Source organism: Triturus cristatus, chromosome 2_2 (assembly GCF_964204655.1).
Source record: "Triturus cristatus chromosome 2_2, aTriCri1.1, whole genome shotgun sequence".
NCBI classification, from domain to species: domain Eukaryota; kingdom Metazoa; phylum Chordata; class Amphibia; order Caudata; family Salamandridae; genus Triturus; species Triturus cristatus.
Genome location: NC_140582.1, coordinates 257,305,667 through 257,324,553, shown reverse-complemented (window position 1 = coordinate 257,324,553; position 18,887 = coordinate 257,305,667). Strand labels below are relative to the sequence as shown.

General features: G+C 45.9%; 1 protein-coding gene across 3 annotated transcripts in view; it reads left to right on the top strand.

Moving 5' to 3' along the window:
* Positions 1–5,943: 5,943 nt before the first annotated feature.
* FSD1L (fibronectin type III and SPRY domain containing 1 like) overlaps positions 5,944–18,887 on the top strand; it is a 405,036-nt gene continuing 392,092 nt past the window's right edge. For 2 of the 3 annotated variants that reach the window (XM_085641301.1, XM_085641300.1), the window contains exon 1: positions 5,944–6,099. In XM_085641301.1, the coding sequence (XP_085497427.1) occupies positions 6,085–6,099 (15 nt within the window). In that variant the 5' untranslated portion in view covers positions 5,944–6,084. The remainder of the gene's footprint in view (positions 6,100–18,887) is intronic. The other variant, XM_085641302.1, reaches the window with a different exon arrangement.

Genomic DNA, 18,887 nt, shown 5'->3' with positions numbered 1-18,887 from the left:
TCACCCTGCACTCACAGCTGCCACAATGCACTAACACTGATCACCATGCACTCACACCATTTACCCGCTCACCCTGCACTCACAGTGATCACTCTGCACTCACAATGCACTTGCACTGTTCATCCTGTACCTCACCCTGCAGTCACATGAGCACACTACTCACCCTGCACTCATGTGACACTTCACTCACCTGCCCCCCTCACTGCTCAATCTGCAATCTCACTCAAACAAGCCCACCACTAACCAGGTATTAATTTGTCCCCCTCTGCACTTACATACGCACCCAAATCCATATGGTCACCTCACTCACCCTGCAGTCACTCCTCTTACCCTACTCTCACATTGTCGCATCGCTCACCGTGCACTCACATGGGCACTCCTGCCACCCACACAGCACATAGGGTTAATGTACCAGCTACAAAGAACGTGTACCATGCAGATCACAGAACAGAGTGTGAGTAAACTAGGAGTAGCTCTATAAATAAATGAAATGTTTATCAGAAAGGTGCTATAGAGAGATGAGTTGCATTGTTGGTGATTGGTAGTGAGGGAATTCATGGAGAAGGAGGAAATGGCTGAGGGGTGCCAAAAAAGACTGTTGCTCCATGTGTGACCAGTGCTAGGGCCAGTTCTGGCTGGGAGTGCCAGCCCCGCCCCCGAAGTTTGGGTCTAGTTGCGCCCCTGATCCTGGTACTGTACCCTTCTCAGACACACATATTTCTAGCACAGTCACTACTCTTGTGCTGCACAGAACTCTACATTACTTGATGTAAGCCAAGAGTAAATTAAGCAGACAGCAGCTGAACTTTAAAAAGGTGAGAAAGCCCATAGGCCTCACTCCAGTGACACAGGGTGAAAATGACCTGTTCACTCCTACTGATCACTAAACGGTATGCTGCCAATTCCGCGCTTGTGCTGCTTAACTCGTGAAGGCGGTAGCCTTCTACCACTACGAGGGCGGCACTTTTGATGCCCCTCCCAGTCCAAGACGTAATCCATGACACAGGCCTATGTCATGGTGAACATCCATGATCTGTGTTTCCCTATGACAACAAAAATCAGCATTAGGGATCCAGAGAACAGTACAGTGGGCACTCACTGCAGAGGTACACGTCTTTTACCATGAAGAGGACTTTTCGTCCCAACAAATGGTTGTCCTTCATACATGCCAATAGACCAGATTCAGGCGGGAGACACCCATTTTTTTAGGCTAAAAATTGCTTGTTTTTGCTGTCTCCTGCCTGAAATTGCCTCTGCTTCCATACAAGTCAATGGCAAAAATATATCCTCCTGATTCTTTTTAGGTCTCGCTGAGCCCAGCGCATGCGCTGACTCGGAGAGACATTTTGTATGTGAGTTTCCAAAGTGCTGCTGGCTGGCCTAGCGCTTGCGTTCACGCGACCGTGCACGCACGAACCGCTAGCCTTCAGCAGCACTTTGAAAACTCGTACGTCATCACGATCACTTTTGCTTTCAGAGCGATCGCGATGAGGCACGCTTTCAATGCTTGTTTTTATTAAGCTTTTAGCGCTATTTATGTTGCGTTTAGTAAGACAATATTAATGATCGCCCAGTTAAATGTCTATACATGAACTTTAAGAATGTTGCTTGCATTTAGAATGTAATCTAATCCAGCTAACACCTCCACTCTACACCTTCTCCCTCCAGCCGCTCATCAAACCACACAATACGCTAGTTAAGTAAATGGGCATAGCGACAATACAACACAAAGCATTTATTTTTTGCGAAATTAAGAGCCTGTCAGATACAGAAATGAGTTCATACAAAGAGCTTTCCGCCATTTTGAAACGCTACCGACTCGCAGCAGTCCATTAAGATCGGTATTGTGCGGCAGAAAGGTTGGAGTCTGCACACAAGTGCAACTCACACAAGGGTAAGGGTTTATCAGTCACAGCTTTCGCAGACAGCTGCAAGCACACTTGCAATCAGATGGTCTTAATCTCGGTCGAGAGAAACGTGTGCCACAGTCATTATGAAGCGCAAAGCATACAGGGTCAGGGGTTGGCAGTTGGCCAATGGGTACTACCAAACCGGTGCACGTGACAGTTGGAGACCGAGCTGTGATGCTCTCTTGCGCATGCACAACAGAGTCCAGCCCATTAGGCTCCTGTCGGAGAAGCCTCTGTTCCCATTGTACATCATACAATGAAATCTTTTTGAGTGCTAAAATGTATTATATCAGAGCTATGGTCCCTCACATGTAAGTACTGTACGCACACGAAAATGTCTTCGACGTCTAAAATCGTTCTGTAGGTTCCATTGTATTTGTTAAATATAAAAACATGCCATGTTGATGCAATTGCCAGGCTTGCTTGGTAGATCATGAGGCTCTTAATCTCAGGGTCGTGGATTCGAGCCCCACTTTGGGCACATGTTTTTTTTGTATTTATTTTATTTAGTATTACTTTAGACAGTATGCTTAAGGCACAATACATTAAAAAACAGCGTTGTATTGCATTAAAAAATTTGTATACATTATTTTTATGGTGTATTTTTGAAAACTTTGCTTTGCCCATTGCTTTGGCCGTGGTCTATTTCGTACAGTATTTTTATGGTATATTGCACTGCTGAAATCTATTTTTTGTATTTTAATTTTAATTTTACAGAGTTTTATAATAGCGCGAACTTGACCCGAATCGGGTATCAGAGCGCTTTACATAGCACCAGTTGCATTACATGAGGACACATTAATTTTTTTGTTGGGCATATTTTTTTGTTAAACGTTTACTTTGCAATTAAATCGTGATCCCTTTGTCTAGCGAACGAAAATACAGGTGATAGGTTTAGTATATAATAACAAATATATTCAGAAAAGATTAAGGCAGCGAGGCTGTGCTGCATTTATAGTCAATTCACACTTAGGTTCAATGTTAAATCCTACAAAATACAAACGAGGATCTTCTAGGTTTGTCTCCTATTTTAGAAAAAATAATACTGTCCAGTGTCCACTTGTTTACGTTTTACGATTCTGGAACAAGGGTGGTTAAAATAATGTGTGTAATATTTGACACGCTATTTTTTTGTTACATGGCAATTATCCCTGTGTTTGCTCTAATAATCATTCAGAAACGATTTAGACAACTCTGAAATACTTTTTATGTGATTGCTTTGCATTTTCTGTTTTAGTGAATGTTTCAGAAGGGACAACATTCCAGACTCCACTGCTGTTCTTTCCCACAATTTTTTTTTAGACCTGGAGTTATAAATACTCGTCAGGCCAATAAAAACAAGCATTGGCATAGCCAATAGGTCTCGCCTTTGGGACCTTATCAATGTTTAGCCATGCAGCACATTATTCTGGGTGCTGTGCCACCAGTGATTAAATAGCTATACAATGCTGTTATGAACCAGCGTGGAATGAAACAAAGATAGCTTGAGCAACTGGATGACCAGGAATGCCAAAGAATGAGCTAACAGTAGCTAGAGTAATAGAATGCAGGGGAGAAAGAGAGATACCGCAGGAAGCGAAGGTAGACAGGAGAGGCTGAGACAGGGACAATAGATGCTTTTTAGAACTCCGAGAGGGATGGGTACAGAGAGACAAGGTGGAACTGCAGAGAGAAAAGAGGCAGGGCATGCCTTTGGTGAGGAAGTCTGACTGACTACTTGTATCATTAAAATCTGGTCACACAGTGTGTGACTTAGACTTTGTTTAGAATGCAGGAAAGTAGTGTGAAAGGATGAATTTGAATGTGTTTCCCACGCTGGTAGCAGAATTAGTGCACTAGGACTTGATCGAGGTGCCTGTATTTGTGCTTGCACTGTTTGTACAGTTGCCAGACAGGTTTGTATTTCGCATTAAGCAGCCACGGCTGCTGAGCCAGTATTGCAGTTGTAAAATAAATTACGTTTTAATTTTTTTTAAACAAAGGTATTACCACCATGCGAAGTATAACTAGTAGCACATAAGTGTTCTACAACCTCAAGCAGGAAGGCCCAGTGACTGGGTGGGCCAAGATGGCGAAATCCTTTTAGGGTGTATCTTTTTGAACCATTCTATGTGATGAAATGTGTAAACTGGTCTATTGGTGCCATGGGTTACATTTAGATTTATAACACCAACTAAAGCAAATGGGAAATGTGAGCTGGAGCTGTAGTAGGCAGATCAACAACCCATGCATGATTTTTTCACTGAGATATTGTGTTTGTAGTTTATTTTTTCCATGAAAAATGTTGGAGTGTAAATCACGGATTTAAAAGGACAGCTGTATTGGACACGCTGCTCAAAACCATACGTGCTGATGAACTCTTAATTAACCCATCTCTGCCCATTGCAGATTGCAGTGCAGTGTTGGCATTTATATTGGGCTGCACAAATCTGGTTGGAGACTAACAGAGCACAGGATATAACAACAGGGCAGACTTCCTCGCTTGGAGGTGGCAGCAGCAGGCCAAGCTGGAGGTGGCGGTCCTCTCACACAGGCACACGCTGTCTGTGTCTCACATGCCTCTTTAATGTTGACGGATGGAAAAGGGCGCTATCTTCCATTTGGCATCAGAAATGGTGGGTGAGGGGTTCTAGGCTCACTCCCAAAACATGAACAGAACAAGCATTGGCATAGCCAATAAGTCTCGCCTTTGGGACTTTATCAGTATTTAATTATGCAGCACAATATCCTTGGTGCAACATCAACTGTTGCATGGCTTAACACTTATAATGTCCCAAAGGCGAGACCTATTGGCTATGCCAATGCTTGTTTTAATTCTCCCACTCTGCTCGTCTAAAATATTGGCATCTGTGTTTATTCATACATGCAAACGTTAGGAAGCCCCTAAAAGAGAGATTTGTTGAAAAAGCCCAGGGAAATTAAAAGTCCCCATTTACTCAGACAGGAGTGCAGCAAGTTGTAGAGAGTGCTGGCATGTATGCAGTTAGTTGTTATTGTATCTCCAAACGGATTTGCTCTGTAAATGCAGAGAAACCTAACAATACAGAAAAACTGTTTATGTAAAAGAATCGCGTGTCCACCCATAAAGCCTAGAAGGGTGCCTAGCAACCAGACTTCAGTTTCCTATTGGTATTTAGTAGAAATGCTTGATCCTATGCATCATTGCTGCCACGCCCTGAACGGTTGTCCGTGCCTCTCAATGTCGCTTGGGGGCGCACCAATCAATAAAGTCTCACAACTGGAGATAAATAGCCACTCAAATGAAGCGGGGTTTCGAGGGACCAGTTGTACGACTGCCGGTTTGATTGTAAAACAGAATAGAGTTACTTTTCAGTGAATGGGAATTCGAAACCAAACACAGCTTTCAAAACCGTTAAGCAAACAAAGATGCTCTTCGTAGGTTTGCGAGGAAACGGTTGTACTTTGAAAATATTTTCTGAGGTACGTTCAAAATGCAGTGACTATTAGTTTTCGGGCTTGTTCCCCTGATGGGACACAAATGAGTGTGACGGGTGTTGCTGGACAGAGCAAACTGATACGATCCTTGCAAGATGGCGGCCTCCGTTGCCTTTATCTGCAGAGACGATACCAGATCGGTCAGTGGTCATCTCTCTCTCTCTATCTAACGTGTAGTATTATTTAGCTCTTCTTCGGTGATAGGGCAAAACCTGAAGACATAAACCAGGTTGGTTTTGTCACGTGCACAACACGAGCTAAGCCCTGGAAATAAGGTACAGGAGTATAGCGTGTGAATATTAATTGTCATTAGGCTGGTAAATTTACTTGAGGTTAGCATTAGAAAAACAAATCAATACATATCAATGTGATGACCACCTATATTTATTAGTAGTTAGCAACTGAAACGGTAATAGTAGTTACGTGGGACAAACTCAATATTTTACCGATTTGCTGCCTCGATTTGGCAGATCATACTGAGAAAAAACATTTGCGCAATGGCCGCCTTCTTTCACTTAATCAAGCCCAGCCTGCCTGTCTCTGTAGTCCTTCTTTCCTGTTTCTGGCTCCCGGCCCCAGAGGGCGGAGGGACGGGTGACAGCAGCAGGGGGCGGGGCGCGGTGACAGGCCCTCGGCCGCCGCTCCTCAGTCTCCTCACCCAGCTGAAGTCACTTACCCAAGTCACTGGAGGATCCTGCGGAGCACGGTGTCCGCCGCCATGGACTCTCAGAAGGTGAGGCTTCAGCTTAGTCCCACACCGGGGCTGCCACAGTGTTAGGAGTCACCCCTACCCAGCCCGTTACTGCTCAGCCACCGTCGACCAGTGTTAAAGAATGCACAACCTAACGGTTTCACTAACAGACATGCATACAACCCATTTGTATTTTGTGCAATATTTAAAATTAAAATGCACATGATTCACACGCGTCAGAAAGAGTGAACCGTACGGTCTGCACATTTTGTTTTCAATATCCCCTAGGCAAGTATAATGAATTGCTTTTGAACACGTGCATGTACCACCGCTTTTACACACCAGCACCTCGGACTGAATTGAGTCCCCAGTACGTTTAAATTCTACTATCCTCGACTTGAGATACAGGCTGAAAAGCTTGCACTTGGGCTCTCTTTGGACCCCGCCTTGTCCCCTCACCCGCCCTGTCCCTTGTTCCCATGTCCTCTGTTGCTTCTGGGCAGAGGGTAAGGAGTGAACTGAGACAGCGGCTGCCTTTTGTGCTGCCTCTGGCGCAGAGCTCTGAGAGAAGCTATCCCGTTTGTACCGTATGATGCTGCACCCAATCCTTCCTTGCTTAAAACTCTCGCATGAGAGCAGGTGCATAGTTATCCCGGGCGCCCATGATGCCCAGAGTGCGCTGATGTGAAATGTCGGTGAAATAATTGCTATTGTGCTTCTCTGCAAGCCACACCTAACCTGCACAGGGACTCTGACACTAGCTGATCCAAGACGAGGAGAGGGAATCAACTTTATTTAATTTTATTTTTGTACGGGTTGAAGTCCCGGGGGTGAGCGGGGGTGGTGGCACTGAACAGCTTTACAGCATAGCCACTGGATTGATTAGGTTTAAAAAGTAAATCGGTACTTTTGTGCTGTAAATGTGGGTCTTGCTTTTTTGTGATAGCTCGTTTCCGGTGAGAGGATCTTAAGTCTTGATTAATCTCTTGAAGTATGCTGTTCCCAGTACATTTATTGATTTATAGTGAGGTTCCTGTAGCCTTGTGTTTCCTTTCGGGTACTTCAGAGTGTCCAATAACGAATAATATACAGTTAAATGAAGAGACGGGCAACAAGAGAGGGTGGGCTCCAATTAAAGCAGTGGAGCCCCTATCCAGTATTTTTCGAACAAGACCCTTAATCTGAGTAAGCAAGCCTGAATTATTCAGCCCGTGGGAGTGTCCGTTCATTCATTTATTCATTCATTTTCTTAGGCTAATTCTTTTGTGTTTTTCATTAGAGACAAAATACAGTACTATATAGAGCAATAGCAGTGAGATCAAATTATTTTCCCCCACCACCACCACAGACTGCAAGTTTGTATAAAACGCCTGTACTGTGGATTTAAAAACTGTAATACAATAGTACAAAAAGAAAAACTTAAAGTATCATAAAGCTAGCCAAAAATACCAACATCTAGTGAAGTACTTACACATTTTGTGGATAAACTTGGTGTTTTTAGGCAGATTTGAGACAACCAAGTTTTATACTTATGAAAGGTTGCATAGTGATACTTGCTGATTTCAAAAGTGCAGGCGGGTGTTTTCAAAAAGTTGTAAAGTATGACAAAAGTACAGCTACGAAATCCATATACATTCACACATTTAAACAAACAGGTTCTTTGTAGTTTTTATATAACGATGGCAGAACAAAAATATTCCCTACCACAGTGTATACTGTACATATCTAGTTTGGCATAATTTAAAAAATGTAAAATACCTTTGTTAGCCAACTTTGGCAAAGTTAAAGTACTTTTATGTGGAAAAGGTTGAAGAAAACATTAGTGTCTTACAGATGATAAACACCTGGGATTTTTTCATTGAGTGTGAGGCGAATGCTTGTAGCAGATCGCAGCCATTGCTTGCCAGTTGTAAAAAAGCAGACACCTCTAAAATAGGATGTTTTGAGAGGAATTTATTCTACTTTTGGCACCAGCACCGAAGTTATCCCTGCCTACCACCTTTTACGTCCCTCCAACGTGTTGTTTGTTTACTGTATTGATGTTGTTAATGCCTCTGACATTTAGGCTCTTTAGTGGGGAACAAGTGATTAATAAGCACGTGTGACCTTTAGCATGGGAGATTTTGAGCTTGTCCTTGTTCACCTCTTAATGTTTGGCAGTGCTAAAGGTTATCACTGAAGGAAGAGGTACTAGAACTGGCAAGCCTAGAGAAGCTGGATGGCTTTATCTGGCCCTGCTAGGGATGTCACTTGGATACTTAGTGGTGAGCCACTGATGCAAAGCATTGTGGGAAGGTAATTTGCTTGCACTGTAGGCAGGTTAGATATGCTTGCAGCAATAATCTGTCCTCACTTTCTACATGTACAATGTCTTTTGGGGACTAAGCAGATAAATTCGTGTCATAAGGTAAATGCTTTGCAAATAACTGCGAAATGCTGAAAATTCAAATGAAAACCTAAAGGGTTATTTAAGATATTTTAAATTAATAGCCCAAGGTCAAGAGAAGCTGCTGTGAGTGCCAGTGTTGGTCTCTGTTAACCATTTCCGTGCATCTTTATTCAGCGTCTCTTTAAAAATTGAATTCATCTACCGTTCCGCCTCATCACAGGCATCTGACAGCTGCTTCCAGCAGCAGTGCTGTTTCTTGAGACATGTCCCATTAGGATAATTAGGAGTTAAAAGAATCAAGTCACTCAACAGAACGTGCAGTTCTTTCACCGCTCTTGCGTGGCACGCAATGTTTACTGAGTAATGCAGGCGTGCCCACTATGCAAACTACACGCGGCAGTTACTGCTATCCAAATGTTTGCAAGGAGGGCAGTATGGTCAGTTTAATTTGGTTTATTAAAAGTGCTTGGTGTTGCTGCACGAATTTCATCTCATTCAAGGCGGACTGCACAGTCAAAAACCGATGAGACATTTCTAATGGGGAAATTGTGATGAATTTGTGATTTCACATTTGAATGTTGTTTTTTTTTTAATAACGTACTCCTTACTGTACCAAGATTGGAAATCGAACTAGTGATTTAATCTGATTTATGTTCATGCTTAGGTTTAATCTCTTTAAATTAATGTTGTTGATTAGTGCTTGTGGCTTGCAGAGCTTTTCTTTGATGCTTGTTTGAATTGTCCATATTATGTATTGGAAGAGTATGTGTACAACATGCGATTCACCCACCACAACACGTGCCCTCACAATAACCCTTCAGCGACAGACAGGTCAGGTTAGTGGTTCATCCACGGTGTACTTTTTTTATTCACAGTTTTACAATAGACTTTGGTCATCAAACGTAAGCATCATCAAGACATTTCTTAACCCCTTCAGTGCCCGCCCCTTTCCCCGCCCTGTGCCGGCCGTTGCATTAGCGGGCGGGGTTTATGACGAGCTGGTCTCGTCATGGGCACAGCGCAACCGCGGCCCATGACGAGACCAGCTCGTCATGGGCATTGAAGAGGTTAAAGTCAGGTAAAAGATAATCAGATGCAATTAGTCAGAAGGTTGTATTAGGTGAAAGAAAGTATTTACATTAGATATACATTGCAGAAATCACCAAGAACACATACATTGTGGTGAAATCTCCTTTGCTCGTTGTGCCAGCAGGCCCTAATTTGCACTGTCCCCAGAGTTCCACCCAGGGCATCCCTGCATAATAGAACACATTGACAAGCAGGTATTGGCAGCAACTTTTCCAAACTCTCCATCACGGAGGGAACTACCAATATAGGGCACCGCATAACGTATTGGCCCTGCCGGGGTACATGAACACAGGCATAGCCCCCAAATTTCTAAAACCGGGCAGATCTGGTAGGGCAGGAGAGTCCACGATTGCCAGCAGGTCAGCCCCCCCCCCTCTCGTCAGCCCAGTGCCCAAATAAATGCCCCCCTGCCTAGGGGTAGGTCAGTCCAGTCAAGGAATTCACTTCTTGGTATCAGTCGGTATCTTGCTTTCAGTGACCCTGCCACAGGGTGAGGAGCTCTTGCCCTCTATGTCGACCTCCGCAATAGCCCTCAATATGGTCTGGATAAATAGCTTATGACCCCTGGGGGACAACTACATGCCATCCTTGTGGAACAACTCTGTGTTGCACCATACCCATTGAGGAGCCCGCTAGAATCTTCTGGACCGAATGGTTACGTTTCTTGATGGAGGACTCTTGCATATCTGTGTAATCTGGAATTGAGTCAGCCGGGCTCTGTCGGCGTGCACCAGCAGCTTGGGACACCCGGCCGCATGCGCAGGAACTACTGTGTCAGTGCTTCCGGACAATAAGGTCCCCGGGAGCTGCGTGTAGGATCACCCATGTTCCCTTCTTCAGCGGGTCGATCTTGGATATTCCAATCCTGACATGGAGGAGGTCTCATGACGCAACAACATCCGATACATTGATGCTGGTGCCTAGGCCTAACCTTGACAAATCTAGGATTTTAGAAGTCCTAAACACTCCGAAGAAAGCGAGCGAATATGTGAGCCTGAAAAGGCTCGCCTCATAGGGTGATAGGCATACCTGGTGTAAAGCCCCCACTATGCGGGACAGCCCTGTGACTTAATCGGTCTCCTGACGTCTTTCGCAGCCGGAGTCATGTGCTCCCATCCCTTCACTGCCTGCCATACCCTGGGATCCTTGGTCGGGTTCCCAACCCCCTTTAACCCTGCAAAGAAGGCTTTTGCTGATAACTGCCTCCAAACTATGGACAGCACCTACCATCCCCTTTTGCCTTCCCAGAAAATGTGGCAAACCCTTCTGGAATAAATCGCTCGGCCACTCGGGCGAGCTGAAGTATGACTCGTATGCCTGCCATGCATCCTCATACATACCCTTAGTCTTGGGAGTCAGAGATGCGGCTATTAGGTCTGGGGCTACAAGACACCAAGCTTCCACAATTCTGAATTCTGTAAACTTAGAAAGAGACAGTGCATCAGCCACTGCATTATCCACTCCAGAAACATGCTATGCAATGAAATACACATTACTCTCAAGGCAGCAGCGGGTGAGAACCGTAATTATGCACAGCACAAGGGGGCATCTTTCACTCTGAATATTGATTTTCATCACTGCTGTCTGACCAAAACACGATTCTCCTGTTGGCTAATGTGGCCCTGCAGATTTGAGAAGCCACTATGATGTGAATTCATTCTAAAATAGTCATGTTGCATGTGAACCCTGAGGACACCCACTCCTCTGGCCAGTGTTTCATGCACTACCTTGTTGCAAACACCGCACCAAAACCGACAAGAAGAAATGATAGGAAACTCGTGTTGCATGGCTTAGGATACAAGGGTCTGAGTGTAATACACTTAACTCTTTGAATTACTGGAAATCAGAAAGTGACACTAAGTGTAAACAAAATAATTACCCTGTTTTTTCGGAGAAGTTCCACTGCAATTCATTATCATAGATTACAGAAACTGTGTGGCACTTCGGACTTTACCACTACTTACTTCTTGCTCTGATGAAGTTCCCGATAAGGGAATGAAACGCGTTGGCTGGACAGTTTTATAACAGATGAGCTTGTAATCGAACTTTAAAAAAAAGCTACTTTTCTACTACTATTGGCCTACTGGACTCTCTTAGCTGCGCACCCCCATTTAATAGAATTTCTCTTGCTCTGGAACACAGTAACGCCATCCAACGGCTGGCATTGGGGTCAGTTGCATGGCGAACAGAATTATTGGAACTGGTGTGAGGTGCGAGTTTGGAGGTCCGTCGTTCTTGCATTTGGACCTAAACCTACGCTACCTGCTGCATCTGTGTAAAGGGCCAGTTCTGCATGGGATTGCTCCGGTTATTGCTACAACAGGGAGCCATTGCGGATTCGCCCACCCATATGCCCCGGAGATACCATTGTGTATGTGCACGGCCCTCCCGCATGGCGGGGACTGGATGGCACTGGCTAACTGGGAGGACCTGGGGATACAAGTGCTAGGAGACCTTTACGAAAATGAAACCCTGTTGTCTTTCCAAGCACTACAGCATAGATATGACCTCCCGCGAGGGGATTATTTGCTGTACTCAGCGCGTATTTCCGCCATCCAACGCTATTGGAAGACGGGATTGTCGGAACCGCGAACCTCAATCGCGTGCCAGTACGTAGTAATGGCTGCGGGGACTTTCAAGGCTATTGCATACCTTTACAGGCGAATGTTGATGGAGAACCTAGAACCATTGCGAGCGTTGCAAGGGAAGTGGGAAGTGGACCTTGGCAGGGAAATTCCTGAAAAGACATGGGCTCAGTTGGTTAGGAGGACCTGGAAGAGCACGAGGAATGTCAGGTTTCAATTGATAAATTTTTATGTTCTGCATAGAGCATATCTAACGCCAGCAAAGCTTAACCAATATTTAGAGGCGGCAGCCGCTCAATGTCCGCGGTGTGATTTGGAGGGGGCGGACTTCCTGCATATGATGTGGAAATGTACGAACTTGGGAACATATTGGGAGGAAGTGCTGGATCTCTTATGTAGTATAACTGACCGGGCGCTAGAGCTGGGCACTTGTTTACTGCATTGGTTCCCGCATACTGCTAAAATGAAAGTGACCAGCAAATTCCTCGATTTGGGCCTCGTTTTAGCCAAACTGGAGCTTACTATGCATTGGAAGACACGTAGGGGGCGTAGCGTGGAGAGATGGGCGGAATTCCTTAAGTGGGCACGGAGTGAAGGCACACTTAGGTTGCAACAAACCTTACGCACCAATAATGAAAAAGCACAAGAAGCGGTGAGGGCATGGGAGGCCCTAGTTACAGCACTCCAGGCCCCAGACACAGACTCGGAGTAGGGGTCAATTTTAGAGGGTCAGGGGGATTCAGCTACCGCGTTGGAGCAAGAAGAAGAGGGAACCACTACAGGCACAAAGTAGCGAAGATAATCTCGAAGGACTAGCTACCCCCAGTACTGTATAAATGTTGCTTAATATTGTTACCGTACTAAATACAGAAGCATTTTATTGGTCATAATGCAAGATCTATAGGCGCACCAGTGGTGGAGGGGGAGGGAAAGGGGTGGAGGGTATAGAAAGAAGTGGCTTGAAATATAGTGTAATTAAATTGAGTTGTTTTTCGTCTAACGCTGCTTCTGTCCTTGTTGGCTGAAAATCAATAAAACAAATTAAAAAAAAAAACAGGGAGCCATTGCAATTGTCCAAGAACCCCTTCCAGCTGAGGAGATCCTCCCTGACCTCAGAGGACAATCTGGTGTGATGGTGCTTGGCCTGCCGACCGGCCATCAATCACCCTGGTGATATTCTATATAAAAACCCTGCCCATGGGTATACACTTAGGGTGAAATGTAGCTGCCCCACCAGGACCTGCAACTGATGCAAGGTGACCTTCCTGGCTTCTAGGTGGTCTTCAATTTATGCCCTGAATGCTGAAACTTTGTCCTGTGGGAGCCTACACATCCCGGCCACTGAATATTTCTCAATGCCCAAGAAAGCAATCCAAGTAGCAGGTCCCTCGTTCTTACACTCTGCTAGCAGAACCCCCAGGAGCTGTGCAAGCTGTTGGAAGCCCAGCAGGGCCTTTCAACACGCTGGGAAGCCAGGGGGGCCTAAGAAGAAAAAAATCATCTTTGTAGTGTACCTCATCCTGGGATGCCACTAGGTCCTTCACTGCTCACTCCAAGAACCTACTGAAGATCTCAAACATGGAGCAAGCGTTCGAACACCCCATCTGCATGCAGTGGTCGACAAAGAAGTTTATCTCAAAAGTAAAGCCCAGCAAGCGAGTATCATCCGGGTGCACTGGCAAGAGGTGGAAGGTGGCTTCTATGTCAGATTTGGCCATCAAAGCACCCCTCAACAACCTCTGCGGCTTGAGTATTGCTTCATTAAAAGTGGTGTACCTCACGGTGCAGAGCTGTGGGTTCAAACTGTCATTAACAGAGGACCCGGCATAAAGCATAGGTTATGAATTGGGCAGAATTTCCCAGGTTCCTTCTTAGGGACCAGACTCGGCGGGAACTCACCAGATTCTTATATGGGGCAGACTCAAAAGGGCCTGCCATCCTCTCCGCCCACAACTTTCATGATTTGTTCCCTAACAATCTCAGGGCATCACAGCACTGGCAACTGGTTATTGGGGGATACCAGGGTTAGGGTGGGGTGCTGGTCAGAATACGGAACCCCTACTTGAAGCCATATATATTACAGATGAGCACCTTGCCTAGATTTATACTTGCCAAGAAGGTGAGTGAGCATGTGTGAATGAATGGGCATGGGAATGAATCTTCATAGGCTGGGTGAGGACAACCGCTTTTTGGGGGGTGCTGTTCTCTTGGTCTTCCCTCCTTCTTGAAGCACGTGCTCTCCGGGTGACCTTGGGTCCCGCAAAAGGAGCCCAGGTGTTTGAATTTGCAGGCGGACCCTCGGTTACATTCTTTCTTGTTTTATCGCCAGCACACCTGTTTTTTGTCCCCTGCACTCTTGTCAGACCAAAATGGCTGTGGGGGTTTTATTTCTGCCAGGGCATGTTGATCTCTGAATGCCAGATGTTGATTTCACTTCGATCCCAAGCCATCTCCGGCTGGACTGATTTAATTTGCTTGTACATAATAACATATTGAAGCCAGGCGCAGCCCTAAAATTCCAAAGCAGCACAATGTATCAGTGATATATACCTGAACAATTGGGGGGGGGCACTGCAGGGAACTTTTCTGACAGGATCGCTGAGTAAATAGAAAACCCGTTCACCCAGTTCTTGAGGGACCACTCCACCCATTCTTAGGTTTGTGCTCTCCCTCCTTGTCTGCTCTGCCCTTCCACTGGACAACCCTGGCGTTATTCAGATCAAAGACAACAATGTATTCACCTTTAAGGATCTTCTCCTTTGTTTCTGCCGGCACACGCCAAGTGATCGCCGAAAGCAGGTCCAATACCGGCGATGTAGAACCAAAGATCATGAGATTGACCGTGAGCGGGGCCACTGCATGTGGCACTGAACCTGAGGGGTTGGGACCACCTGTGAGAAGCTTGAGACATGGAGGCACCAGCGGGGAGTGCAGGTGTCGCCACTCCTCATTGGACCCATACCAGAGCTGCAACGCCACTTAGTTGTGCAATGGGGCAGTAGGAACCTGACCACTGGGCTGTGCTGCCGCTGTCCCCCTAACGTGTGCTGCAGGGGCCACAGGGGTGAGCATGGCTGTGCTGAGAGATGGGGCGAGGCGTGTTGCATGGGAGCCCGTCCTAGCCGCTGTGCTACTGCTGGAGCTGTCCCTGACTGAGGAACACCCGAGCTCTGTTCTGAGTCAAAAACGGACCCCACTTCTCTTCCCAACCACTACCCCACTTTGTGCTGATGCTGATGGGTACCTGGGTTTCACAGTAAGCTGCAGGGGGCTGGCCCACTGACTACCAGCCTCACCTGCTGGGACAGACTGTGAGTGTACACCCACCCTAGCTTGCAGGGGTTCTGGGAGGGCCTCTCTTTAGCGCGCCATGACCTTTTTCTGCCGCTTTGGTATGGTAGAAACCTGTTGTGCACCTTCTTGAGACCTGGGGACAACTTCTGCAGGGTCCATCCAATGCCATGTGCCTTTGCCACCTTCCAGAGTTTGCTGAGTGACTGAAATTCTTTTTGCATGGCTGTGTTGTCATTGGAGGCTCTAGCCCGCTTTGGGACCATGATCAAAAACGGGTGTCCACTAACTGAAAAAAAGTGCAGGATTAGATGCTGCTCCCCAGCACACTACGTGAAACAGCGAGAAACAGCATGTTAACATTAATCGCCATGAATAGCTATAAAGAGGTTAAATGTGGCCTTACCACAAGGGTTAGAAGTGCATTACGCTTTGGCATGAGCAGCGCGACCCAGGATATTACCGGTATGCACAGGTGAAACAAAGCCAAGTAAAAACGGCTCGTCATGAGAACTGAAGGAGCGCTGCATTCTATCATTATTATTTTTCTCTTTTTATTTTAACATTTTCTCAGTTTTTAACTATAGAAACACCACTAATTGAACACTTAAACTTCAGATTCTAAGAAGACCTTAACCGCTCTGCTAGAGTGACTGTTTAGCTCCAGTATAGCGATCACAAAGGTTTAACCTGACCATAAGCCTTGCAGCATTCCACAATGAAAACTCCACCGTCTAGCATACTGGCCAAGTGGTTATCCAACCCGAGCTATGCACGCCTACCGCTCACTTGCTGAAACAGAGTTAGAAAAGGACAAGATTTGCATTACCAAAAATTGATTCACTGGAACACCCATCGCAGAATAACAAAGATAACCGGGCTTTGCCACTTGTCAGCTTCATGGTTGTCCTGGAGAACCTTGCTGCAAATCGGACATTTGGCTGATTATGGTATTCACACCGCACCCCTGTTAGACCCACCCCCACACTTGAAATCTAAAACCTGTACTGTCTGCCAAAACCAGCAAAGTCCCTCAGCAACAGAAGTTCTGGAAAGCCCGCAACGATTGGAGGCCGTCGGGTGACACCCCGGTTCTCATGCAGCAGGAAAGCACAAAGGAAACGGTTTCAAGTGGTACTGCCGCCCGGGAGACTCACCAGCTCCTGTGGGCTGCTTTGGGATCTTATAAAAACCTGTGCTCATCCCAGAGACTCACCCACTCCGCACACCCGCCCTTGCAGATTAGGATGAGGTCACAAGTCAAACACGACGGCGCATGCTGCTCTCTGGGGCTACTTACCACCCCAGTCGAGCCCATGAAAACAGATATGAAAACAAGCTACTGATTACACATACTTGCTGGGGATACTCACCACCCCAGTCGAGCCAGCGAACAAAACCGACATGTAAACAAATTCCCAAATGCATGTTGCTTGTTGGGGATCCCCATTACCCCAGATTAATCAACCAGGGACTAATAAAGGGTGACGACTCACCTGTGAGGCTCTCTAGGAGCTGGGGGGCGAGTGGGCTGGGTCTGCAGTTCAGTCGAAGAGCCAGGTCTTGAGGTCCTTCCTGAATTACGGCAGAGGCAGGAAGTGCGTGAGAAGCTTGAAGGGGATTCTCTTGTTGACCGGTAACCAGTGAACGTCGCTCAGGTGGCCGGTGATGTGGTTGTGGCATGAGATGTTTAGGATGAGTCTGACGGAGGCGTTCAGGATAGTCTGCAGTTTCTTTTGGAGTTTCTGCATGGTGCCAGCGTAGAGTGAGTTGCCGTAGTCTAGTCTGCTGCTGACGAGCGCATGGGTGGCCATTTTCCTGGACTCGGTGGAGATCCACTGGAAGATCTTACGATGGAGGCAGAGCATGTAGAAGCAGGCGGATGTGATGGCGTTGATTCGGCGTTTCATTGAGAGCGAGGAGACCAGGATGATGCTGAGGTTTGGTCTGTGGGTGTTGGAGGGATTCAGAGCACTGTGGGCCACCAAGATTCGTCCCAGGCGGAGGGGGAGGATCCCAGCATGAGGACTTCAGTCTTGACTGAGTTAAGCTGGAGGCAGCTGTCCTTTATCCAGGTGGCAACTGCTTTCATCCCGTCATGGAAGTTACTCTTGGCGGGTGTGGGTTTGTCTGTGAGGGAGAGAATCAGCTGGGTGAGCCAACAAACAAAAACAAACATGTAACGTGCATAGAAACAATGCGCCAGAAAGGCTACTAGCAAACGATGCATGCTGCTCATAGGGGGCTCTCACCAAAGCCCTGTTTGAGCCACAAAACCACCATGCAACAAAATAGAGTATACAGTGTGGCCCCATGCCCAAACAGCAGATAGACCGCCACCAACCTGCTTTCCCCAACGCTTGTACTCCGCCTATGTGATGTTCCCGGTCCTTGAGGTCTGGAAAAGCTGGAGGAGACAAACAACTGTCGCTGGTGGTCTGGAAACGCTGGAGGAGATAAACAACTACCGCCGGTCCACGCCATTCTGGGCACGCTTAAGGAGACAAGGAGGGTGTCCCAGTGATTCTTCTGGCCTTAAATGCCACTGGTGGGCCTCGCATGCCCTCTGATAACGTCCTTGCCCAGCCCCCATGAAATTTCCTTCCGCTGCAATGGAGGAGGGGGGGGTCGAGGGTTGGGGGACCTCCCACCCATGTCGGAACTAAGGGCGCCCACCCCAATGTGCGGGTGGCACCAAAACATATAACAGACTCTAGAACGGTGTTTAAATGAACCACTTTGTTTGGATTTCTAGTGTCTTCAGGTCAGAAGTTTATTTGATTTTGCTGCATCACATTTTATTTATATTTAAACGATTAAAACAGTTAATTCGTTGCTGTCATTGTATATACTTGGCCATCATGCCTGTCCTTTATGCAATACACAGGTAGAGAGTCTTGCACATGTTTTTATGCTTGCCAAGCTTATGCCAGACCACGCAAGTTTTAGTTGGTTCCGAACCATAAACAACTATCTCAAAACAGCCAACTTATTGCCCATCACATTCTGAGATGACTGTAACCCTCTATATGCTATTTCTCTTGCTAAATTATTGGGGGCTACGTGGCTACTATGTAGGAAATTACTATTGTCTACGTAAACCTGGTAGTATTTGTTGCATTAGGACTCCAGGTGTTTTACGCAATTTTAAATGAGGATATATTTGCACATTCTTCTTCCATTTGTAGCTATTTATTATTTTGCGTGAGTCACTTTTGTAAAACTAATTTGAATCAGTTCGCTTTTTATCAATGAATTTTAATTATATGTATCTGTGTATTTGTACTTTTATGGCTGGTGGCCGAAATAAAGTGAATCGAATAGATACTTTTATTTTGGATAATGCAGTAAATTTTGAACTAATTTGACGAGTCTTATTTTATAGTAACGAACGGTCAATTTAGTACTAAAAAGATACATTATTAAAAATGTGCAACTGTGTTTATTACATGGGTGATTTGTTTGCATATACCAAT